General features: G+C 38.1%; 4 protein-coding genes across 4 annotated transcripts; 2 read left to right on the forward strand and 2 right to left on the reverse strand.

The window, feature by feature from the left end:
- Window positions 1-306: 306 nt before the first annotated feature.
- GCK72_022259 (uncharacterized protein) lies at window positions 307-2,763 on the reverse strand (the record flags this gene model as incomplete). The annotated part of the gene is made up of 8 exons (XM_003106859.2): window positions 307-387; window positions 435-588; window positions 910-1,067; window positions 1,117-1,441; window positions 1,824-1,957; window positions 2,213-2,356; window positions 2,404-2,657; window positions 2,715-2,763. 8 exons carry the CDS (start codon window positions 2,761-2,763, stop codon window positions 307-309), a joined length of 1,299 nt encoding a protein of 432 aa, XP_003106907.2.
- A 6,296-nt stretch (window positions 2,764-9,059) lies between these two features.
- GCK72_022260 (uncharacterized protein) lies at window positions 9,060-10,419 on the forward strand (the record flags this gene model as incomplete). The annotated part of the gene is made up of 3 exons (XM_003106958.2): window positions 9,060-9,228; window positions 10,103-10,239; window positions 10,282-10,419. 3 exons carry the CDS (start codon window positions 9,060-9,062, stop codon window positions 10,417-10,419), a joined length of 444 nt encoding a protein of 147 aa, XP_003107006.2.
- A 2,421-nt stretch (window positions 10,420-12,840) lies between these two features.
- Window positions 12,841-13,813, forward strand: GCK72_022261 (uncharacterized protein; the record flags this gene model as incomplete). Its single annotated transcript, XM_003106816.2, has 4 exons — window positions 12,841-12,914; window positions 12,961-13,149; window positions 13,521-13,689; window positions 13,745-13,813. 4 exons carry the CDS (start codon window positions 12,841-12,843, stop codon window positions 13,811-13,813), a joined length of 501 nt encoding a protein of 166 aa, XP_003106864.1.
- Window positions 13,814-14,449: 636 nt separating this feature from the next.
- Window positions 14,450-18,759, reverse strand: GCK72_022262 (uncharacterized protein; the record flags this gene model as incomplete). The annotated part of the gene is made up of 10 exons (XM_003106803.2): window positions 14,450-14,575; window positions 14,621-14,788; window positions 14,840-15,128; window positions 15,183-15,218; window positions 15,269-15,679; window positions 15,739-15,826; window positions 15,875-16,210; window positions 16,816-17,011; window positions 17,744-17,893; window positions 18,670-18,759. 10 exons carry the CDS (start codon window positions 18,757-18,759, stop codon window positions 14,450-14,452), a joined length of 1,890 nt encoding a protein of 629 aa, XP_003106851.2.
- Between the last annotated feature and the right edge of the window lie 7,121 nt (window positions 18,760-25,880).

The following is a 25,880-nucleotide window of genomic DNA, read 5'->3' on the forward strand; positions in this document are numbered from 1 at the left end:
TAGTGTTTCGAACCGAAATATTTCATTTGTATCTGTTTTGTGTTCACTAAATTGATCCGCGAAAGAGAAAAAAGTTAAAAATGAAAAACACGAAGTAAAACTGAGGCAAGTTGGTAGAGGTGTGAGAGAAATTCGACAAAAACAAAGAAGCGTCCACCCGAGACTTGCGAGAGCCCTAACTACAAATATATCCAATTTCCAAAAACAAAGAAGATTTTGAGGCAAAAATACAGGCGAGAAATGAGAAAATACAAAGTATTTAGGGAATCATAGATCTATCATTAATACAACTTTTGTAACCACTGGTTACGCTTCATGAGCATTTGATACACTTTTGACGGTCGGCTTGAGAATATGTCCTACACGGTCTGTGGCCAGTTCGATGTCCTAAAAATATTCGATTTAACATTGATCCGGGTATGAAAAATTATTACCTTGATGAGTTCGGAATGACTCATTAGCATTTTCGATACGGTGTCATCATCTCCAATATTGAATGAGGCAAGAGAAGAGACTTCGGAGTTGTCAGATCCATCTGAGAGTCCAATTGGACGGGTATGGTAGCTAATGTCTGCTTCTTCACCGTGTCTGGAACAGAAGATACTTGTTTTATGAAAAAAAAACACGATCTGAAAATTTGGTCATTTTGCAGTTTCCTCTAGAGAGTAAAAATTTTAGTTCCTGGAAATGTTCACTCAACCCTGCTTATTGCTTATTTTATCACGTCTCGTTGTTTATTGTGTAAGAGTTTTAACTGATGGATTCGGAAACTGCAAGTTTTTAAGCAGAGTAAACTATCCATGACTTTAAAATTAATCAATCTAAAGAATTTTTTACAAATTGACAAAAGGAGTTCTTCTGCACACTGGAATGAAATACAAAATCCTAATTAAAAAAAATTCTACAAACCTTGGTGGAGTGAGATTGTGTTTTTCAGTTGCGTTTCCATTTCCAATCAGTTGTTGGGCAAGAAGAATCACACCGGACCCTAAAGATCTGGAGTGTCGTTTCTCTCCTTCTTCTTCCTGCTCCGCTTTCATCATATTGAGAACGATAGAGTCATCATCCTGAAATTGTTCATTATTTACCAGTTGTCAATTAAATTGTCCCACCAACCTTATCAATAATATACTTGTCCTCATACGGAGGAGGTGCAGTTGGTGCGTATGGCGGCGGATTGCCAGGTAGACTATCACTACTCTTGTAGTCGTCTAGCCTATCTTCCTGGTCAGATGAAACACCACTCTCCCCAGATCCCGTCGATCGTTCCTCGTGAATTCGTTCACTGATCCTCTCCAGATTTCTCAGTGAGGTTGTGTAGTCGTTCTTTTTCTGTCGGACTTCAGCTTCCAAGCATAGGATAGTGGCCTTCTGTGCTTCTAGGATTTTTGTAAACTCCAGTCGTTTTTCGAAATATAACCGGGACTTTTTGATAGCATATCTGGAATATGATTGGTTTGAAACTAATAGTTGGAGATTTTTCGAAAAATCATTTTCATTTTTTTCGTCTGAAAAGACGTTTTACCGCAGTTGCTTTTTTACATATGGCAATGCTAATATTATTAACCTGGTTTTCGACAATTTAAGTGTTTAAGTCGTAAATTGGGAGTAATATACTCAAAAAACATCTCGTTAGCATTTCACACGTCGAATCTAACCCTTATTGAACATTTAGAATATCTGCAAAACCGCCCGAGTCTTATTTCAAGTTAACTGGTTTCCCCACAACTGAAGCCATTTCTACACCAATCTTTTAGTATTATGAACATCCAACAGAATTCCTTCATATCTATTTGGTTTTTTTTCATGTTGTGTTACCCTACCTATTATCTTTTTCCATAGCTCTAATATTTTCTGCCAGATGGAGCATTGCATGTGCTTTTGATGCATGTAAAGATTCCGCCGCTGTCCTTTCCTCCTCAACCTCTCGGACTCTTTGGATGTGATGATTGAGCACCTAAATTTTTACGTGAAAACTTATTTATTTGCACATCTGGATAGTATTAACACACATCTCGTGAAAGAGGTTTATTGTATTTATATCTAAACTATTTTCATATGTGTTGGAGAAGCCGAAAAGTATTGCGAAATCTCACAAACCGGCTTTCTTTCAGAGAAACAGAAGCAATGAAACGTTTAGCTTTTTGCAATGAGAACTAAATATCTGATGAACGAGAACTAGACACTTGACACTTATTTTTATGCAACTCACCTCTAGACATTCCGGAAGTACAGATGTCTGTCTTGACAGACTTTCTTGTGTGAGCGAGACTTGTTGTTTTGCAATTGCAAGGATTGAAGTTGCCCGTTCGAATCGCTCAGCTGCTTTTTGGGACTCTTCTCGGAGTGTTCGTTCCTGGAATTGAAAAGTTAGCGAAAATGAAATATATGGGAATGGCTAACCTTAATTTTCAGCTCATAAAACGGCCGGGCCTTCGCAATCTGACTGGAGTACTGTTTCGATAACTCTTTCAACTTCTCCGACCACTGAACTTGTGTTTCCCGAAAATCTGCCCGGGCCGCATCCAACTGAACTTCCATTTTGTTAATTACATCCGTCGATATGTTCAATTTCTCCAATTCCTCGTGTATCATGTTCAGATGGCGGGTTTCCAATGGAGGGTGTCCATCTTCCTCGAACTGTCTGGAGTTCGGGTCTGAAAATTCGAAATTTAGAGAATAGTCAGTTAGAAAAAAAAAGAAAGAGCTCTTACCAGAAACAAATGTTTCTGTGATCTCCGAGGAAGTTGCAATTTCATCCATTTTTGTACTGTTTTATTGGTTCATTCACTTGTTTTTGGTTTATCTGGAAGAAAAAAAGTTTGACAGAGTAGGGAAAAAGAACAATGGAGATTCAAAAAAGAGAAAAAGGTATATAAGAGAAAAACTTTAGGCTTAGAATGTCTGATAGACTAGTGAAACCATCTCATCTTTTCGAATAACTATTTCCATAGCGCTCGGAGTCAAGTGGGAGTTGCAGAAAAGATATTTAGAGCATGCACAAAATGAGTCAGTTGGCTAGAGTCAAGAAAAAATCCTGCTGGCAAGTGTTCATGGGAAAAGTTGAGAATAAGCACACATGCCAAGTAAAAGAACGACAAAAGCCGGGTTAAGGAGAGCAGGGAGGAAAAGGTGAGTAGGAGAATAAGAAAGAGGAAGAAGCAGAAGAAGAAGCAAATATATTGTGACTCGTGTTGGCGGGAGTTTCATGCACACACACACAGACACACGCAATGAATGCATACATACATTCAAATTTCACCTTGCGCCGTTGGGAAAAATGTCGATCGCGCATTCACCCCGACCCACCCCGCACGCACACAGTAGCAAGGTTAAAGCATGAAAGAGAGGAGTGGAATGAAGGAAACGAAGAGGAATCTGCCAATAGACAGCATGTAAATAAATTGCGCCCCCCCCCACGACCAATTTCACTATGGCCGTTAACTTGACTATCGTTTGCTTCGGAATTTCTAAGTATGAATTTCCGGAAACTTTTTTCGTATACCGATCTTTTGATATTGATATACTGCCTGATCTTGTCGAAAGTTCGGAGTGTCTAGGCAAAGTTTAATTTTTTGAAAAATGGTTCGAGAAATTTGATTCTGGGGTTATCATAGCTCACAAAATCTGAGTTTGGAGTTTCTGATAGGTTGAATCGCGGGTTTGAAAAATAAATCTGAATATAACAAAACTGCTCAACATTCAGTTTTTCAAGAAGTTGGTCACCGAGAAATCAAGTTTGAGACATGCGAATCTTTTAAAAATGAAACAAGACCTTTTCTAAGATTAAGAAAAGTTGGTCTAAACTTTTAGTAGAATTGAGAAAGTTCGGATGACCCATTTTCGGAATTAGATTGGATCATAAAACTGAAGCCGTGATAGAAAAAATGACCTACGGAGACCCCGAAGATCATTTTTAGATATGAGTTTGAATTTAAAAATGCGTTTTAGTGACATAATCTACTTAAGAAAAACGTATCTCCAAAAACTTATTATGTTCACTATTACCGATAATACTTTCAGAATATGAGCCAATAAGTTGTACATCTCGCCCCAAAAAAGTTACCAAAAGTATTGAATGGAAGTTTTCAAACCACCCAATTTCTATTCGCTAGACCGAATTTGATACGAAATGGAAGTAATGTTATTTATTTCCTCTCTCACATATGCTTTAAAAAAATATCGGCTGTTGATATTTACCGACACTAGGGAGCATCCTCTAGGGTTCATAAAAAAGAAAACAACTGACGTTTGTGCTTTTCCGCTTTCCATGTGACCAGAGAGTTCATGCGTGCCTAGAGTGTAAATGCATGCCGAAAACAAAGAAAAAAGAGAAAAAGAAAAATAGAGACAAGCTCTAGTAGCTATAGAAACGTTTTACACACACAGATTTCGAAAATGTTAAAATTCTATAATTGCTCAAAGGGAGGTTCCTTGAAAAGTTTGCACAACGAAAGGGTATGAAAGTTGTTGGCAAACGGAGGAGGTGAAAAAACGAAAGTTCAAAAAGAGAGTCTTTATTTGCGTGGGATGGGAATAGAAATTTGTTGGTAGAAAAAATGAAAAAATGCACAAGCAGTTCGATAACAAGAACTAATGAATTGACCGAGGGAATGGAGAGGATAGAAATAAAAACAACAATACAAATGACGTATCGTTTCTCGAAAACAGAACCATTCATATGTTTTCGTTACTAAAATGTGTTTTTTTTTCTCGTTTTCAATCTTTCGTAATTCACTATCTTTTTTAGATATCAAAAAAACTGATTATACTAAAAGCCAAGAGGAAATAAGACTAAAAACCGGAGAGATTACAACCCTTCTCCCTATCAAAAATGCACTTTCAGTTTACATCACATGATTTTGATTCGCATTTGTTTTGCGGTCTCTCCCCGCTGATTTGATACCATAAAAACTGATTTGAGAAACTGAAACAAAAAAATGTTGAGGGAACTGCGGGGGAAAGAAAAAAAAGAAAAATTTGGTGGGAAATGTTAGAAAAAATATTCCCGGATTCAAGAGAAAACGGTCATGGGAAAATGTAAACTTATTGAAAAATGTTTCGTGAACACAGAAAAATAAACACAAAAACAAAAACATAGTAACAAAAAAACAGGTTTCTATAAAAACATACACGTTTTTTGATAGAGAGGGACCAGAATTTGGGGAACAGGGACATAATATTTGACAAGGTTTCAAAAGTGACAAGCCCAGTGACAAAAAATTGGACAACGCCCGAGAAAGTAAACTCCTTGAAGCGGAATTGATGATTACTACAGTTCTAAATTCTTCAGTGTCGAGAGAGAGACGTGGTTTGAATGAAATGCAATACTTATGTTAGATAAGCAACTATACTAATATGAAACTTTAGTAATAATACCCAAAAAAAGTATAGAAAAATTGTTATCATGCGAGGAATGTGTGTTTAAGGTTCAGGGTACACAAACTCGTGTGTATATTTCCTTTCTCTCTCTTTTTCTCTCTTGGGAGAGTAGAAGAGAACCGAAAGAAAAAGAAGTGACAGCTCTACACTACGTGCCGCGTGCGCTTAGAATAGTGCACAAATCGAAGAGAGTGCAGACAAAAAAATGGCAAAGAAAAGAGAATAATGGGTAGATGGATGGAGATGAGGACGGGGCGAAGGGAGAGAAAAGAGAGACGAGTGAAATGAACGGGCGTAAAAACGAAGAAAACGAAGGGAAAAGAAGACGACTGCCTTCTTCTTGGCCCTCCTGCTTCTTCTTCCTCTCCTTCAGCTGCTACCAAGCCATTTCGATTTCACAAGAGACGGGCAAAACGAGATTTTTTTTGAAAAGCGAAGAAAACGGTGGCGGTGTTTTCATTTTAGAAAATGGATTCGAAAAGAGATGAGAAAACTTTTCATTTCCATTCTTTTGTTTTTTTTTGCAAAGTTATTAGTTATTATTGGGATTATTATGAAAGTTGAAAACGGAAAAGTGGTAAAAATAACACATGACTTCGAATAAATCGTACATAAACATATTTGATTCGAATAACAAGTCATACTTTAGCGTCATTTGTAAACAGACGGGAATGCTCCGAGTAAATTTGTAATGAGAGAGAGAGACATCGTCGAGAACCAAATTTCCGGGAATCTAGAAATGGAAAACACGTCCGGACAGGCTAATTTCGAATACAAATGAAGTTTGCTAGAAGACAAAGTCTTCAAAGCGTTTTTTTAGCCCATAGTAATGAAATCCAATTTTATGTATGTACACTAGAAATTTAAAATAGTCAAAGTTCAGAAATAGAGAGCGGCACACAGGCTGGGTCAACAGAGAAGTCATAATTCCATAAAAAGTCAAACAAAATTTCATAACAGAAACTCGAGCGAGGATTATGCAAAAGAGTTAGAAGGTTGTGATACTCGTCACTCGACCTGTATCAAAAATCAAAGTTATCGGTACTCCCACTAAAAAAACGAGATTTGTGATGACGGCAAACAGAGCAGCAGACAAAACAAGCATCAACTCCTCTTGGGAGGGAAAAGTGAATCACTCTCTCAAAAAGTTTACAAAACTAGTGTACGTGACTCATCCATCGTCACTAGCTTGAGGTCACTGACCTCCGGGTGGGGGTAATGGGTGGAAAAATTGGAGGAGTGTGGTCGAAATTCTATTGAACAGTGTTTTCCTATGAACATTAGTGTTATTGATGGGTAAAAAACCTAGTTAAAATATCACCAACCGGTTTCACAACTATTTTTTAAAGTTATAATCTTAGAAAAGCAAAAGAGAGAACCTCCGTGAAAATTAATGCTGAAAAGTGCGAAGTGAAAAAAATTGTCATGTTCAGCTCTCAGAAAAACCACCATTCACCGAATTCATCCAATTTAGTCTTCCTGTGAAAGATTTTCATTGAATTCATTGGGGGAAACATCTGTCAGTCAGTCAATCAAATTTGGTTATAACTAATAAAACCGGATGAAGCTATACTTCAGAAATCTGACAGAAATTATGTACAACGGAAGCGAGTTGGTTTTGGATAAATGTCGGAAGTGCTTTACTTCCAACTGTGAACACGTTTTTGATACCTAAAAAGAACGGCTTCTAGGAACAATATGAACTCAAAAATTGTTCAATTATTTCCAAATTTCTTCAATGAACAAATGAACAGTGCAAATACATGGTAAATTTACTTTTAAAAACAACCAAAAAAATTTCAATCCACAACTCGTCCTGAATGTTTCAAAGTAGCTGGTCTCAGATATTCATTACAACAAAAAATGCCAATGTCTAACATTAAAAGAACAGCAATCGTTCTCAGAATTTCAGTCTAATGAAGGTATTGTGCCAGAACAAACTTCAAACTTTTCACAATGAATTGAAACAGAGAGAAACTAAGAGTTTTCTCTGAAAACTGAAAACATCCGACAATTAAATTTTAATAACGACGTGAGTGTAACGTGTAATAAAACAAAATCCGGTTATAATACAACGTCATCAAACATACATCGGAAAAGCTGAAGTTTTTAAATAGCTTTTGGTATTGAAAAAGGTGAATTCATCATTTCCGCTTGATATTGGTGCATGCATCTTTTTGGAATAACTTTGAAAAACAGGAAGAGGAACGTGAATTCAAATCAGAATAGGATCAGAACTAATAGGAACAATAAATAGAAAAAGATATTTTGGAGCAAAATCTGAGAACCGACTAGTTTTTTATTGTTGCTTAATCTTGAATGTCGAAAAAATTGAAATTCGGAGAACAAACTGTTTTGCAAACTTGACACGGGCCGGGCCGGACCGAAATCGGATTTTTTTTCGGCCCGCTCAGCCTGTCGGCCCTGAGTTTCAAATTCAGAACTGTTTGAACTAAATTTTGAACGAAATTTTAAAATTTCTATTAGTTTTTTCAGGTAAATGTCCAATCTTATTATATTTCAGAATTCAATCAACAAATAGTTATGCATCAAGAAATTAGACCTTTGTTGTAAATTTCAAAAAATTTGGCCAAAAATAGATACCTTTTCTTGAAGTCAAGGCGACGGGCTGGGCCGAGCAAAATCTCAGCCCGACCCGGCCATTCTGATTATTTTATAAGATTGTCTGAATGAATTTCTGTGGAACGTCGTTGTGTTTTTTTTATAAAATTTGAAGCGTAACGTACATTTCTAAAAACAATACAAATATTTTAAAGATAATAAATTTTAGTGTCACCTACTAAACAGGGTAATAGTCACAAGACCGTTGCTTCCCACCCATACACTTTGTTCTTGATTTCTTTCCTTTTTGTGTTAATTCCTTTACAAATCTCATTTTTGATTATTCGTGACTTCATTTTTGCTTTTATTCGTATATTTTCTGTCTCATCTGACTCTGGTTTTCCTTTACATAAATCACAAAGTTTTGCTGATTTTAGTTGATACACTTCACATACGCTGCTTTGTGTAGCTATTAATGTGAAAAAAAGGTAGTGAAGCAGTTAGGTCTCTAAAGCCTCATCTCAAAATATCGGGTAATACGATGGAGTGAAATCAAATTGTATGTGCTATTTGTAAGAAAAACTTTATTAAAATTTTTGCAGAACATTTTTATTTAATTTTTTGGTACAAAAGTGTTTGTTTTGCGACAGTGGTTTTATATGGCATCCATTCAAAATCATTGAATCGCCAGGCTGGTATATTTTCAAAGTTTTAAAACAAGATGTATGTACAAAGATTATCAACTACAAAAGACCATACTTCACTTTTGATTGGAATTGACGTTTTAATAGAAGTAATATGACGTCAACAAAATGCTCACTTGTGATCATAGTTTGTCTTTGACAGTTAAACACAAATCAATGTTCAATACAGTCTTATCATTGAAAATTGCATGGGTGTCAGCTCACAATAGCAACAATACCGTTTGAAGATGATAATATTTTTGAACTGATACCACCAAAATAACCCGCAAAGAGGTCTGAAAGTCGTCAGCTGTGCACTATTTTGTGATTTTCTCTTTCTTCAACTACCCAGTCAAAAGTATTTGACAGTTGTATCAGTCCGGTAGGTATTGTGCATAAACTAAATTTAGATTTTCAGATTCCACTTCCAAAATGAGAGTTCTTTCTACCGTTCTGCTTCTATCAATTTCTGCAGTTTCATCCCGCGGAGTTGAAACCGTACATGACCTTCCGATTCAAGCTGTCTCAGTTGCCGGAAGATTATTTTGTGGTGATGAGCCGTTAGTGAATGTTCCAGTCAAACTTATTGATAGAGACCATGGTATGTTGCTACATTGCCATTACAGTTTTAATAAAACCCAGTAAATGTTTAGTTATGAACTGAAAGAAATCATTGTATTTGAGATACTGTAAGTGTCAACTGTAGATCAGTTTTTCTAGACGACGCAGTGTGCTTACTTAACCTGTAATGATCTTTTTTCCAGCAGAAGTGAATTTTCCAGTCATAAAACATTTTCAAACTTTTCAAGTCGTTTCCCTCGAAAATTGTTTTTTTTTCTCAAAAATAGTTGTGAGGTATCCGCCGTGTTTTTTGTTTTCTCATGAAACGAGCTTATTTTCATGTTATTCAGCTCTTTTGCTCCTTCTCCAGTCTCGTATAACCGCGCTTAGCCGTGCCACTATGAAGTCCCCATATGTGGCTCTCCAGTTGTCTCTTCTTTCTTGTCTGTTTTCTCTGCATCTATTCATAACTAACGAGCGATGTGCTCACGTCTTCTGCCAGAATAACATCGCAGAATTTCTCATCGAGCTGTCATAACGAAGAGAACTAAAAAAGAGGAAATAAGGTTTTTTTCATTTTCAAAATGACACTATGGCACAAATGTGAAACGCATCTTAAACCTGTCAAAATGTCGGAAAAAGTGAATTCCCTCACTTTAATTGTGCCTGATAAAAATTTTTAGTGTTTTTACAACCCTAATAAACAGTGTAGTCTTTCTAACTGAGCACAATTAGTTTTTTTTTTTTCAAATTAGAAAACTGTAAAACGAGAAACAAAAATTTATGTATTTTGTGTCTAGTCCTGATTGATAAGCAGGTCATACGGGTAGTGGAAATGAAAGCGTTCCGTGACATTTTGAGTTTTGAGTACTGATTGTTCTGCTACAAATAGTATAACTTGTTACCAATTCCAGGAAGAGACCGAGACGACCTATTGGATGAAAAGAAAACAGACGACGAAGGTAAATTCCATGTCACTGGAGGAACCTATGAGAGAGGAACAATTGAGCCAGCACTCAAAATCTACCATGACTGTAATGATGAGAATGTGGTATGTACACTTGACTAGCCAAACTTCAATTTTTGTATTCAGAAATGCCAAAAACGTCTGTTTTGGCATATCCCACAGAAATATGTGAGCACCGATTTGCATCAAATCCCAGTTTTCAACCTTGGTTCTATCAACTTGGAGTTGGGATTTGGAAATGAGAAGCGAGACTGCAGACACTGAAGGAAATATGAAAAGATTAATTGTACATAAATCTTGGAACAACATTTAACGAAATTGTATCATAGAATAATACCATTGTATTTATGAGCAACAGTTTTCAATAAAACTTTCATATCAAAAGAGCAATGTATTTTACCTTGTGCTTTTACGTTTTGGGTATTTCGAAACTCATGAAAAGCTGTCAAATCCGCTTTCTCTTCCTCTGCTCATACAGTTATTGTGTATCTTTCGCGGCTAACCAAAAGCATCCTCTTGTAAAACCGCACCCTAACAAATAAAGGTCGGAAAAAGAGGAAGATACACTGGTCATCGGTACGTATGTTTTCTACTTGGTCAACTATCTCCCCTTTTCCGACACAGTCAGTTTGTGTCGTTTGCCGGGTGTGTTTTGTAAATCTCAAACAAAAACAAAACCAGTGACACAAAAACTCAAATCACGGTGTGCAAACTCATCTTTCGAGATTTCTGACTTGGCTGGCTTTTTTCGGTGATTTTAATTCCGCTACTATTTTTTCTAACGTCATTTTTCACTTTTTTCAAACTGTTAGACGTTCTTTGAAATCTTTCGTAGTGACTCTCAAATGCAGTTCGCTCTCCATAAGGATATTGTTTTCAAAACGCAAAATACTTTTTAATTCCTGCTGCAGGTGCTGTAGGGATGACATCACAACCTAAAATTATTTCAAAATCATAACATAATCATTTAAATCTGGTTTTTTCTCTCAAATTCCTCTGACCTTGTTTGAACAGCTTGGACCCCCGTCCTCATGCATTCTGTGCGGGTGGTGAAAAAACAAACCGTTTTTTGGACTGACTGCAAGTACTTGACTGATTCATACACTCGACAGTCTTAACTGGGCTTGTCTATACAACCACTCACGAATCAGAAAATGGTTCCAATCATTCTTGCCTTGTTTTTACCTTTTTTCCTATTATTTTCACCTGTTCGTTTTGAAATTATTCCGAAATATTTTGGAAATCAAATAGCTAGGCGAACGGGAAGTGAGTGCAAACTGTCGTCCCTTCATGACCAAACTGTCAATTTTCTTATCGGCTAATGACCACCGTGGGGGCTCTATTGCTCAGTTTCGCGGGTGTATAGGGCTTGTTTGTTTTCCTGCGATATGTATCGAGACAGTTCGCGTTATTGAGAATTCTCTGATATCAGATGCTATCAGTGCTCTGACCTTTTTGCTTTTCAATTTTGATTTGAGTGGTCATTTATGTTAATTTAATCATCGAAGTGGATTTTTTTCATGGTTCGGTTGTTTTTGAATGTCTGGGAAAAATATTATGTTTCCAAAGTGTCCGGTTGTTTTTTTTGTTGCTAAATCTGTTTAGTTTATTCTCACTTTTTTTGCAACTTTTTTGAACACTGACAAAATGTATTTTTCATTTCCTAACTTTTTATGAGCTCGGACTGTAATGTTAATAGTCACAAAGCCTGGTGGGGTAAATTGACATGTTGGGATATTTGGCATGGTTATGATTTTTTATCCACCTTTATGGTACTTACTTTTTTTATTACTTTTTTCAATAACCAGTGTCTGTATAGTGGTGACATAATTTTATCTTTTTGAGTTGATCAGATAGGTTCCCATTCCGTTACCTTATACTTTACCTTCTAATTCAAAAAGAAACAAGAATTTTCAATTGGTAGTCCCCGACTCATAAATAGTGAACCTGTCCAAGACATATGTTCTGCAATTATCATGGCAGTTGAATCTTCCCAATCACCGATATTATATGAGGCATAAAGATAGTTTATCAAATCGTTTTCTACATTCAAGATCCCTAAACATTGAGTACTACAGTGAAGTCGAGCAGTAAAACCAGAAAGAACAAATTGATTATGTATTCTAACGACTTTTCCGTTCCTCAAACTTGTTTTTTTCCGTTTCTTCCTGAATACACATGTTTTACTATTTTTAAGAACACAGAACATGTGCTCACTTGTATTTAAAACTTTAACGCAGCGCCTAGTCTTCATCTTGCAAAAACTATCAGCCGAGTGGACACTCTCGCAGATAACAAAAACGCATTGAGTAAGTGCATGTATCTCTTGAGATCCGACCGATTTGAACAGGATATGCAGTATTTGCGATTATTGTACATAGAATGAAGAAACAAAACAAAACACGGGTTGAAAAGAGAGACTAGACAACCCGCACACTCTTAATTCTGACCAGTCCTCCTTCAACAAGAGGGGTGGGTTGGGTGATTTCTCAAAGGTCAATTATGAACGAAAGCCGTCGAGTGGGCCCGATAAACAATGTCGAGACAACCTCTTCATCCCATCTTACATATTTTTCTTTTCACATATTTTTCGAAAAGCTTTGACCATCCAAGTTCATCATCTTCACTTTTGTAAATGTCCTTTTTTTCATCGATTCAATTCATTTTTTAATAGATCTGAGCGACATGACTCGTTGGGAAAGTTTCCCGATCAGCGAACAGGAACAAGCATATCTGGCGGCCACTACTACAACAACAACGTATGTTAAAAAACTACTGGATATTTGATCATTTCCACTTTTTCAGTGTCAACGTTGCAACTGCTGCCCAGAACTTAGTCCGACACAGTTTAGGAGGGTTTATCCGTCAAGAGGTGTCGGAAACCGGACAAACCATTTGCTTCTACCGCTACAACACCGCCGACACTGCAATTCCATATTTATGTGAACTTGGGTGTTGTAGTCATGGATGTTGTACGATTTCGGATCTAGCCGCGTAAGATAGTCGTGTTTTTTTTTGTTTGGAAATTTGTGTCACCCCAAAGAAAATCTTTAAAAATGAGCTCGATAGATAGGGAAGAACTTTCAAAAGGGCAACTGGGAACGGAGATTGTTATCGGCTACGGTAGTAGTTATTCATTAATTACAGTAGTCAGATACCGTACGCATAGGAGAGATTGTAATCAGCTACAGTATTTGGAAAAGAAGGGACACAATTTGAAAAATAACAAGCAGTGTAAAAACAGCTAGTAAGTGAAAACAAGAAAAATACATGTTGTTCGTTAGTTGTAATGACAAGGGTAATAATTTGTAAGGCTGAAATTTTGAAAAAACAATCGAATTCAACTTCAAAATTCTCGTTTTCAGAAGAAGCACATCATTTGGATGGGCGATAGCACTACTGGTTATGGTTCTCATAACCATTGTGTTTGCAGTCTTAGCACTGATAACTGTTTGGCTCATGAATCGACATAAAGACAAGATTCACAAGCAACATTTGGCAGAGAGCACTATCGAGAGCCCATCAGTCAGTCAGGTATAGAACCAAAAAAAAATTAATCTAAAAAATTACTTTTATCACAAATTTTCAGATAAGTGGTCCAACTTCCTTTTATCCAGACGTCCAATTCAATCATCTCAGTGGTTTTAAGTCATATTAATTATTTCAAATACTACTCTTGAAACGGGCGGTTATTCTGTGTCATTGTGTAATCCTTTTCAAGTGTTATCCCGTTTCAAGAGTGTATATCTTGCCACTCTCAACTCTTAATTACATAATTTGGTCATTCTTACCTTCTACTCAATATCCCTCTTCTAATATTTATGTTTTATCGACGCACGTTCTATTTTTCCGTATAAAATGTTGTCTGAAATTCTGATATGTACCAAATCCAGTTCATTGAACTTGAACCTTCCAAATGAATGTTAGTCATTCATTAAAACCAAAACGACAGAGAGTAAATAACAGTATGAAAAAAGAACGCCACAGTAACTACGCTTAGTAAATGGGCAATAAGTGTGAGGGTAGCTTATAAGGCATTGAGAACTATGTCAGAGAGAGGTCAGAGGATGACAGATTAGCCAATGAAATACAGAAAAAAAACAGTTAACAGTATGACAACACATAATGATACTCGAAAAAGAGTGGAAGCAGAAAAAAGTGTATAAAGTGTATGAAAGTCTAGGCGGTTCGATCCCTACAGATAAGAATACAATTCTTAAGGAACTATGATTAACAAAAAATGAAAGTTCTAACATGATACGTATGTTGAATGGAATGAAGCAAGTCGGCGAGTTTACGGAGACTTTTTCTCTTGCATCTGCATGGAGAGCTTCTTGCTGACTTGTTGTTCGGCCTTCAGCGCCTTCTTCTCTTCCTTTTCTTGTTTTCGACGAAGAGCCTTCTGTTCACGGAGCATCTCCTGAAAAAGGAAAATTATATTTGTTTATAATGAGATAATTGCAACCTTTCTTGACTTCTTCTTTCCATATATGCTTCCGAAAGTGCCGTCACGCATAGCATCGTTGAAAGTCGACTCGATGGTCTTGGCATATCGCTTGCGGACATCCTCGATAGCTTTGCACCATTCCTCGGCCTTCTTTTCAAGATCGAACAAGTAGTAAACTCGGTTTGGCTGAAAAATAAAAAATACTCAACATTAGTTACATCCAATCAACATTCTTACCGTGTGTATGAAAAAAGTTCCAGAATTCTTAAACTCGACTTGCATACACGGTGTCCATGGGATTTCTCCCTTCAACACCAGATTTGGGACGTCAATGTACAGGAGATGTGGTCCCTCGGTGAGCAGAAACATGCGTCGTCTTGCGAATAATCCTCGCTTCTTCTCCAGGTATCCTTGTTTCAGGATAAGCATATTTCCAGTGAATATGTGGAATGGGTTGTTGACGCGTTGCTCTTCTAACTTTCTAGCGCGGGCGGCGCGAGCCTTCTCGGCTGACGAATCGGCACGCCTAAAAATATAACACCGTTGAATCTTGAAAAATCTGAATCAAAGTTATACTTACGGTGCGAAGGGGTCTCTTTGTTCCATTCCAGAAGGTCTGTAACATTAAGATCGGTTATGTTGATTACTACAGGGATTTAGACTCACGTAGATGGCTGGGAAGCACTTCCAGTCTCATGGGACAAATGCATCAGTCGGTATAGAGCACGTTCATCGAGTCCTGGCTCGACTGAATCGATATTGGAGTAGTACTCCGGCTCTCCAAAGGTTGCCGGACAGTAGGCGTGTAAAACTGGAGGTTTTGCGTTGGCAATATTCTTCCAGTCGACATCTTCAAAGAACGGATGGGCCATTAGCTCGGCGCTGGTGATACGGGTCTTCGGGTTGGCTACAAGGATTCTGCCAATTATTTCTTCGACGATTTCCGGGAATCCTTCTGGGAAAGAGAAATCTAGCTCCTGAATTCTTTTGAGTAAATGGTATTGGTTGACAGCACGGAAAGGCGGTTGTCCAGCTAGACATTGGAACATAATGCATCCCAATCCCCAGATATCGGTTCTGAAATTATTTATCGTTGAATTGCAAGATTCTTGGTGTCTTGGTGTTTGGAAACTTACTGTACTCCAACATCTCCATCGGCTAGCATTTCCGGGCTTACATAGAGAGCAGTTCCAACAAATGTAGTACGACGAGTCGTGTTTTCTTCTAAAAAAACAACCTTTCAGCAACACATAGACAGTTGGAGTTAACTACCTTCATCGTCGGAGTAAAATCTTTGATTTGGCGGCGGCGAGCCGGAATCCGATGATCTGGAGCTAGCCTGGTTCTCCTCAGTGAATCCCTCCTGGGATAAAACCAATCCGTCGATAGTTTGAGCACTTCCGAAGTCAGCAATCATGATGTGTCCGTTGCGTTGTATTAAAACGTTTTCTGGCTTCATGTCACGATGAACAATTTTGTGGTCGTGCAAAAATTGAAGACCAGAGAGAATTTCCGAAGCAAAGAATTTGGTAGTCGGGAGGTCGAACGATCCAAAATGACATAGAGACTCTCCCAAGTCACCGCCTTCCACGAGACTCATCACGAAATCTGAAAAAATGGGGGGTTAAGGTTCCAGGTGGATTTTTGTTCGATTTTCAGAATTTAAGTTAGGGATCAAACCCTTTTTATTGTTTTCTAGTAAGCATGCTCAGAAGTTATGCTGGCGGACAGAGGAAGTCTTAGGTACTTTCGACTTCGGCAGTCCATTTTTGCCATCAAAACACGCTAAAAGTCTTTGCGAGCCAACTAGTTAATGAGCTCTCAATCTTTTCATATGGTTAAGCTATTTCACATAGAATCTCGAATCGGCGGATGGTACAAAGATGTTCTCATTTTTGCAACGTACGAGCACAGGTAAACCGCTGGGGAACACATATGGAACCGAGCTGTTTCATATATGTGGCTGATTAGTGGTGCCACGTGAGAAAGCACAACCATTCGAAAAGTTTGAGAGCTCACAACTCGGAGAGCTCACAAAAGACTTTCTTTGTGAGCTAGCTGCTAAATTATCAAAATGTGAAACCGGTTCTCCTTTAGGTTAGACACTTTCTGTTTTTTCGTGTCTCATTACTTCACGCTGATCAAATTGTTTTTCAGGTATTCTAGACCCGCTCCTTTTTATGAAATCCGACTGTTTGCTGCTTCAAACTCACAAATTCTAGCTTGGTCATGAAAATGAGTGTAGATTTGAGAGACGAATGGATGTCCTCCACATTCCTGAGTAATATACGTCAGGATGTTCTTCTCACGAACGATGGCCTCCATCTTCTGATGTCTTTCGAGATGAGCCTTTTGAAGAACTTTGATAGCGAAAACTCCATCAGTATCAACTTCCCGGCAGCGGAAAACCTATAAAAATATTTTTTTGTCTCGGCTTTTATACTTTCAAGTGCGACGCGTGTGCGCGACGGACAGCGCCCGCTTCTTGATTATTGTTTTTCCACATTTCACACGTTTGGTAGGTGTTGGCGTTGGCGTTTGATGTCAAAAAGCGGATTATAAGTATGTTTAGATGCTGAGAAACATAATGTCGAGTTGTTCGTTCTAGATAATCAGGCATAGGTGACGTTTCAGAAAAACACTAGATGTTTTTGTATGTCGAAATGTTTTCGAAACTATGGCAATGCCTGGGAAAGTAGTGTTTGGTTGTACTTTTTATAGTGTACCTTTATAAAAGTATGTGATCAAGCAGGGGTTTGAGAAAACCTATTATACTAAAAAGAACCTAAATTATAAAGTGTTCAGTTGCACTTTTTATAGTGTATGTGATCAAGTAGGGGTTTAAACGAACCGACTATACTAAAATGAACCTAAATTACAAATGGTTGGCTATAATACCTACAAATTAGTAGATATTGTGTAATAGGAACACTGATTGTGGTTTAACTGAACATATGCTAAAATATCTGTGAGAAGTTTTCTAATTGCACAACCAATGAACACGCTTCTGTGACGGAGGTACTGTACTTTTTTTCGCGTCATCTAATTCCGCTGTTCTTCTCTCCAAAACATGTTTTTTTCGTATTCAACTTTATTGTATTTGTCATCTTTCCTGAAATAAACCCCTCTTACACGACTCACTTGACTGTAAGAACCTTCGCCTACGTTCTGAAAGAACATGAAATCGTTGGCATTCCGTTTTGGGCATCCCATTCGTATAGTCTGATCGATAAGGTCCTGAGCACACATTAGGCTGTGTTCGGTCACTGTTGTGGGTGTGAGGTCGAGTTTCTGAAATACGGAAAAGTATATTTAGTTGGCGAGCGCCCCCCCCCCCCCGGGCGATAAGGATGCTTTGTTTACGGGAGGTGAATGTGTAGGCGCCCTATATGTGTATATGTATGTGAGTGTGTATCACATGTCGCTGAAAAAATACGGTGGAAAACAGTTGGATTCTTTGTTGTTGAGAAAAGAGTTAAAATCAAAAGACGGAAGTTCGCTTAGGACGTTCCGTTTTTAAATTTAGCGTTGTTTAGTCACTAATTTGTCACTGTTGGTACTATTTTTGCCCATCCAAGTGAATCGACAGATACAGTAATTTGATGAAGTAACAAAACGTCTGACTAGTCGAATTTATTTACCAGGCATGCCTTGAACTATACTAATACTAAACTCATGCAGGCTTATTATAGTCTTAGCTGCGCTTCGCAAACACGGGAATCATCATAAGAATAATTATGAAAGAATTGCGTTTCGAAACTGCAAGAAAAGGGTGGAGCCTAGTCCCCGCCCCTATGTGGTACGCCACGTTTTAGAATAGAATCGAATGGAATCCACCGTACCCCCCACTGCGAAAAAAAAGTCGATCGAAAAAAAAAAACGATAAACGAATGAAGATTCGCCTTCTCTTTTATACTCCAAACAAAAAGCTTGCCCTTTTTAGGGCATGCTTCTCCCAAAAGATTCTGATTCGATTAGTGCATCTGAACTTTTTCGAAGCGACCAGACACGACGAAAAATGTCCGTCGAAAAACTAGTTTCCTTGCCCCGAATCCTTCCTCACTCACCATATTCGACGATTCTCTTAAATGATCCGCCTGTGATCCGTCATGACTGTTTGGTGTGTCGTCCGTATACGGTGGCGCTTTGTCGGCCATTTTGAGTTGAGCCTAAAAGTATTGTTGAGTAGAATTGAAAAAAATAACATAGAAACGAGAAAACCGGGTTAGGAATAAAATTATGAGAGAAAAAATGAGGAAAACGAATGTCTTAGGGGGCGGAGCCAAGATTTACCAATGTGTTAGTGAGACGCCTTCTTGTAATCACAAAGCTGAAATTTACAGCTATATGGTTCTGGTTTTGTTTTCCTGTCTTACATTTTTTGAGCCGCCTAGCAACGAACGCCGTGTCAAATTATAGAGAGAAGACGAAAACAAGAATACCCTCTCAAAAACAGTATTCTTGTCAGTCTCAAAACGGAGAAAAATAGGGGCGTCTATTTTGTTCACAATCTCAACTTGAGTAGTACTGTAGATTGGGGGGAGAGGAAGCGAGTAGATTTATTGGGGATTCTATTTAAAAAGACGACACGACCAGATTGGTTTGGAGGTCGGATTGAGTCATATTTGTTGAGAGTGAAGGCAACCAAATTTTGTTTGTTTCAGTTATGAGCACAAACGTAGTCTAGTTGACTTCCTGTTTCCCAACATCTCGCTTTTTTCTGGTTATTGTCCGACCAAAGTTGAAGAGTAGCTTGTAGACAACTATTGTGCCCCAGTACAAGCGTCTCCGGATACAAAACCCCTATCTGGTGTTCGGTGAGCCTCGCTTTTGTTGTTTTTCAGTTTTTCAGTCTTCCCGCTATCAAAACATTGTCTCCCGCCAATTTTATCACCTTGAACGCTATAAAACCCGCGCTCAAAGTTCATACTACATGTTTCAGTAATCCAGGAGAACGCACCAATAAAACGATGAAATATGAAACATGTTATTTGTCCGACCAATTGAAACATCCAAAAAAAGTGGTGAACAAGGAGAGAACCTAAAAACGGGCTGAATAAAAGGACGGACACACAAAAAATTGGGCAAAACCAACACACTGTTGACGATTGCCTTGCGTTTGATTAGTGTTAGTCGAAAGGAAGAGTGTCCCTCTTTTCTCTCTCTCTCTGTCCCTTTTTACTCTTTCTCTCTGAGTCTCTCTCTCTATTCTCTCTGTTATTCCCACTATGTGTGTTGCAGTTAGAAAAAGGGGGGTAAAGAGAGTATAAACGAGAGAAAGAAAGAGTCAAGAGAGCCGAGACGCAGACGCTATGAATACTGTTGTCGTCGTTTTCAGGGAGGGCCCCTCCGGACAAACAAACAGCAGCGGTGGCGGGGCGGGCGAAAGGAAAAAGGAGGAGAGGACCGACTACGTGGGGTGTGTGCACGTATACAATGGCAGGTCTTGTTTTGATGGTGCGCTCTAGTTTATGATCGATAATTTGGCCCCGCTGAGATGTACAGGCAAATAGGTCTCTCTCTCTTTTTTTCTCTGAGAAAGAGGGTCCCCGTGTGTGTGGCCTGTGTTTTGATGGGAAGGAAACAAAGAAAAGAGAAACTTTCGAGTAGAGGAAGTGTTTTGAATGACGACAACTATGTGCGAAGAACATGTAAATTCAATTACGAATGTGAGAATGTGAGAATGGATGAGTATTCTTTTCAGCAACATTTATTTTGGGATACGGACAAGATTCCACACCCAGATGGTGCCAAGCGGATGCATGGTTGTGCTAGAATAGAAAAATCAAGTTATTAGATTTTCAGGACTGTAGAGATGAATATAAACAGTAACACTTTCGAACTGAATACAGATACATCGTAATTAGCGAATGGTTTTTTTACAACAAAACTGTCACAAAATCAGTTTAACTGAGCATACTAGGGCAGGTCATAGAGTCAGTTTAAAGATATGGGGCGTGGCCAATATTATTGAAAAGCTGAGGGAACGCTGTTTCCAAATATATATTCAGCTTTTGCTCTTGAGCCTTAGAACCGGGTCAAATGAACTACATATACGTAAAAATATTCTTTTCTGTCATTTTTGCACTACTTTAACCTTGTTTTTCTTAAATACCAGGCATCGAGGGCAAAAGCTGAATGTATATTAGGAATCAGCGTTTTTTCAGCTTTGCAATAATATAAACCACGCCCCATATCTCCTAACTGAGTTCCTTCCCTAGTTAGATAAATCAAACTATTAAAAAACCCATTTCTACAGAGCGATTAGCTTAAGTCACAACAATAAAACACTTTTCAACATTGCAAAGTTATGTGAAAGATTCGAAAACCTAAGTATTAGCTATACTCCTCCTGCGTTTACTACTCTAATAAAAACTTCATAGTAAGCGAGACTCTTCCTTACATTTTACACTACTGGATAGCCGTCTCCTGACATTCTGTTTCCGAGAAAACTCAAACCTACAATGAATATGAATCGGATGATTAGCGTTGTTAAAACGTATGCACTAGAAAATACACGAATTTATTTTGCGTTAAAGTTTGTTGAGGTTTAATAGATCGTTTCCAGACTTTTTCAGATGTTTTATTGTCCCGATTTTTTGTTTATCTTAGAAAATAATGCTAAAAAAATATTTTCATGCTTTTACTGACCATAAATCTACAAATCTATAGTAGATTTCAATTCCATCCGTTCCCAAACAACAATCCATCCAAACACTTTGATTTTCCACCCAATCTGTCTTGTACCCATTCATTGCTGCGGTTTTCCAATGGAAATCGAATAAAACCGAAGAAAAAGGAAGATTCAAATTAGCCTCCAAAATGACGTCCTTGATTCCTTTTCGCGCCAAAAAATTTCAAACATGTTTTTGATGACTGTCTCCTTTCTCTCTCTCTCATTCTGTTCCGTTGGTTTCGGATTTCTTGTAAATATTCTCTATGTGACATTGAAAAAATGATGAGCGGATATCTGTTTGTCTAGCGGCCTTGCAATTCGACTAGGCCCGCGAAATCATCAAAATCAAATTTGAATTAATGATCTTTGAACTTTAATCCGATTGGTTCTAACTTCAGAGCGAATTTAATAAATTAACATTTATTAGGAATTAATAGTGAAAAAAAAAACTTAAAATTTGGATTACAAAGTACACGTTGAGAAAATCTGGTCAATGATTGAATGGTAATTAACAGGAAAGAGTACAGTATCTGAAAAATGGTCCCTCGCATTGAGCTGGGTCCTTGGCAATGCATTCACGAGACTCGAATCCAATCATGCTGCCGTTGTTGCATGGTTGGGAAGAGGCGAATTGCTGAAAATAGAAAAAATACAGTAATTTCTCAAATTGTTGTTTTGAATATGATGATGTCACAGTGTTTTTCAATGTTCGTGGTCACTGATACTGTATTGAATCACGTTTTGTTGGTACTGTAGTATTTTATCATATCACTATCGGAACATCAAGAAAGTTTTCTCAGATTCTACCATTTAGAATTCCCATTTCCAAATCTCACCTGGCAAGTTCCTTGCCATTGTCCCCAAACCTGTTCATTGAGAACTGGAAGAAGACGACTTGGGACTGAGTCAACGGAAATGTTGTCGACAGCAATTGGCTCATCGTACTCATCTCCCTCAACTGACACCACAGATCGGATCATTTCGTTGTTTTGTGGAGCTGAAATCATGCATTTTTAACTTTCCGACTCAAAATTGTCGCTTGTCGCATACTAGTTGTTGGAATGATTTCAGGACAATTCTGGACTTGCATGAGTGCTCCAAGACACTTTCTTAGGTTTAGACAACGTCTTCTGCGGACTTGTCTCTCGTTACTCTTGGTGCATGGAGTCCAGTCGGACCACTCTGAGAAGTATGTCTGAAAAACAGAGCTATTATGAAAACAACAACTATTTTCTGTTAATTAAAAACATTCCGTTCCGCCAAAACACACCTCTTCTGGCTCCTGTGGTTCTTCCGACTTAGAAGAGTCGTCGGTAATCTCCAAACTGTCTTCAAAAGTTTCTGGGAATTCGATCTTCGATTTTTTAACAGTCTCTTGCTTCTTCAGAATCTCATAGGTCTTTGATCCGAAGTTCTTTGGGTGTTTTTTGATTTTCTTCTGAATGAGAGACTTGATACGTTTTGGAGTTGGTGCCTCGGTGGTTGGCTCTTCAGTGGTGGTAGTTGTGGTAGTTGGAGTTGTGGTTGGAGCTTCTTCTTCTTCGGTGGTCTCTTCGGTTCCCTCTTCTCCCTCGCCTTCTGGAAGTAAAATTAAATGATGAACTGCACTGATTCTCAATATCAAAAATTCAAATACTCTCAAATTCGACAGAGTATTTCGACTACTGAGCGCTCTTTACGGCATGGACCGTCATATCCGGACTACCTCTGGCAAGAATTGGTTTGAAAACACACAGAATTCCAGTAAAAGCCTGAAAACTCTAACAAGCAAGCATGATAATGATCAAGTATGGCAACAGAAACATCAAAACTGGTCTAGCTTGTCCATCCAACCAATTTTTCAGGATTACACTGGAGGGAAATATTTTACTAATCAAAATCAACGATTTCCGGCCGAAATTTCAGCGTACAGCTCTTATTTTAGTGTAAGCTACAGTTCTTGATCCTGGCTTCCAGGCCTATAACTATTTCGAGCATATGACACCAGTTCTGTCGTCAACGACAGAGCCGGCAACTCTGATTGGAGCATCTAACAATAGTTTATGCGTTTCTAACTTTTTCAGACTCCACTTTTGAATACAACTTCAACATCTGATTTCAACATCTACTGGAGAATTGAGCAAACGGCAAGCAGTTCATAACGCGCAGCACTATTTTTGCATTTAGTTTCGATATTAGTGTTAATTAAAATTTCAAATTTCAAGTGAATTCTAGATTAACACTGCTGTACGGTAATCAGGTCATGTAGAAAATCAGAAGATTGGTCGATGTGCAAAAATTAAGTTCATTTAGACAATCCGAGCCCTCGGCGGCCAGCCGTTCGATAGCCTTGCTTTGTTCTTCAATTTCTGTATAGATCGGTTATTTCAGACTGTAGAACTAATTCAAACGCACAATAAAGAACAAACACTGACTTAAACGCCCAATAATATTTCAACTACGAACGCGGCGTCTGCAACTGATTTCCGAATCACCGGAAACCTACAATCACCAAAAACCTCAACTGTTTTGGGAAAACTCTCTAATTTAAATTCTTTCCAAGTGTAATTTGGTTTTGTTTTACGCAATTCTGTGCAATTTTGTTGGGTTAATCTTTCAAAATGCTTGTTTCTGCAATATCCCACTACCCGTACCGTATTCTCCTTCTTCTCCAGTTTCAGCATTATTCTCTTCTTGCTTCTCCTCCACTGGCTCCTCTTGTTTCTCAACTGGTTTCTCCTCCGCTGTCTCCTCAACTACCTTCTCTACTGGTGTTTCCGGTTTTGGAGTAGTTTCAGAGATTTGGATGTTGACAACTGGCTTGACCTCCTCTTCAACGGTTTCTGGGGTTTCCTCAGCTGGTGCATCGGCGGTCTCAGTCTTGGTTGGGGTCTCTGAAACGTTTTTACAATATTTATATGCTTTTCTCATGTCTCAAAACTCACTCTTAACGGCATTCAAGTCACATCCGTTCTGGAAGTAGATAACCTTGTCGTTCTCTTCCTTTGTAAATCCAGCTGGCTTTGTCAAAGCAGATTCCTTGTTGGTAATGCACTCGCCATCTTCATAGAAATACATAGCAGACTTGCAATCAGCTTCCTGAACACATTGAGCAACACAAGACTCAATACTGTCAGTGAGGGTCATGTTGACGGCATATCCAACAAGAACGCTTTGGTCGACACGGATGAACTGAGATTGAGCGCATTGCTCTGGGAGGTTGTCTAAAAAACCTTTGATACTGTGAGATTATGCTTGTTCTGATTAGTGATTGATGTCCCACAAGCGATAACTAATTTTTTCTGAATGAATACTAAAGCATTGTACAAAACGTTGTGACCGCAAATTTTGTACATTTTGCAGAAAAAAGTATGCTGGTCATTTATCTGATTAGTGTCAGCCCAATTAAGTGAAATTGGAGGAGATCAACAAAGAACGCTATCTTTATCAGAAAAATCCTGCGAGCATCTGTTGGGGAAAAACTTTACAACAATCGTCATCCAAAAGTTGTAATGGTTCCGCAACTTTCATTAAAACTGTTATGTGGATAAAGTTGGTGTTACTATAACACATACTAAAAAGTCTGTCTCTTTGCTTGATATTTGATTTTAGACGAGCTCGTTTTATAAAAGACCAGGCAATGTCAGAGTTCTGTCGTTTTGCTTATTGTCCTTAAGCGGATCCGGTAAAATATATCATAACCAAAACTTTGGTTCAACAGACAAACGTTGATTCTAGATCCAAAAGTTCCTGAATAATCAACTTACGAGAAAGGCAAGTCTTCTCGAAGTATCTCTTTCCAACAGCGATCTGGATTTCAGCCGATCCAACTGGAGCGGACTTCTCTTTATGAATAGTACAGGAGAAGCTTGCGTGATCGTATGTGAAGGAGTTGCAAACGATTGGACGGTCAAATTTGTCCTGAACAAGTAACCCAGAATAAAGTATAAACGGTATGAACAATTCTCACTCTGTTCTGTGTGCACGTCTTCAGGCACTCTTCTTCAGAAGTTGCCTTATACACAATGGGATCGGAAGACTGTAGACTGGCATTGTCAGTAACGAAGAAATGTGTTTTGCTCTCATCGCACGTGTCTGGAATGAAATGTTGTTGAAGGAAACAAAGCTTTCATTGTTTGTTTCAAATACGTCTGTTTTAGTGAACTGGTACCAAAAATGAAGACCTCAAACCGAGGAATTGTGAAGATAGTGAGTTACTTCTCACAAGTGAAAATATTAATTAGCACGACCGAAATTAACCGTAAAGTATATTTTCAACTAGATTTTCTTAACAACTGTAACTTGTGAGCAATAGTTGTTTCAGTTTTTATTTGACTCATCACGTTTTGGTAATTGCAGCTCTGAATTGAAAATCTCAAAGTTTTATTTTCGGGTACTGTAATTCGAATAACTGTTAAAATTAAGTTACCAAAAGTATGTGAAATTCTCATAACAGTGATTGTATCCTATGTAACAACTGAAACACAGAACTGTCCCAAAAATAAAACACCATTAAAGTTTGAAATTGTAGTATTCTGAGTTCAAAGCCTCGCTAAAACAGCGAATTACCTTTCTTCGCAACACTTTTAGCTGAAACGGAGCCAATACAGAGTAGCACAAGTA

Source organism: Caenorhabditis remanei, chromosome X (assembly GCF_010183535.1).
Source record: "Caenorhabditis remanei strain PX506 chromosome X, whole genome shotgun sequence".
Lineage (NCBI taxonomy): Eukaryota > Metazoa > Nematoda > Chromadorea > Rhabditida > Rhabditidae > Caenorhabditis > Caenorhabditis remanei.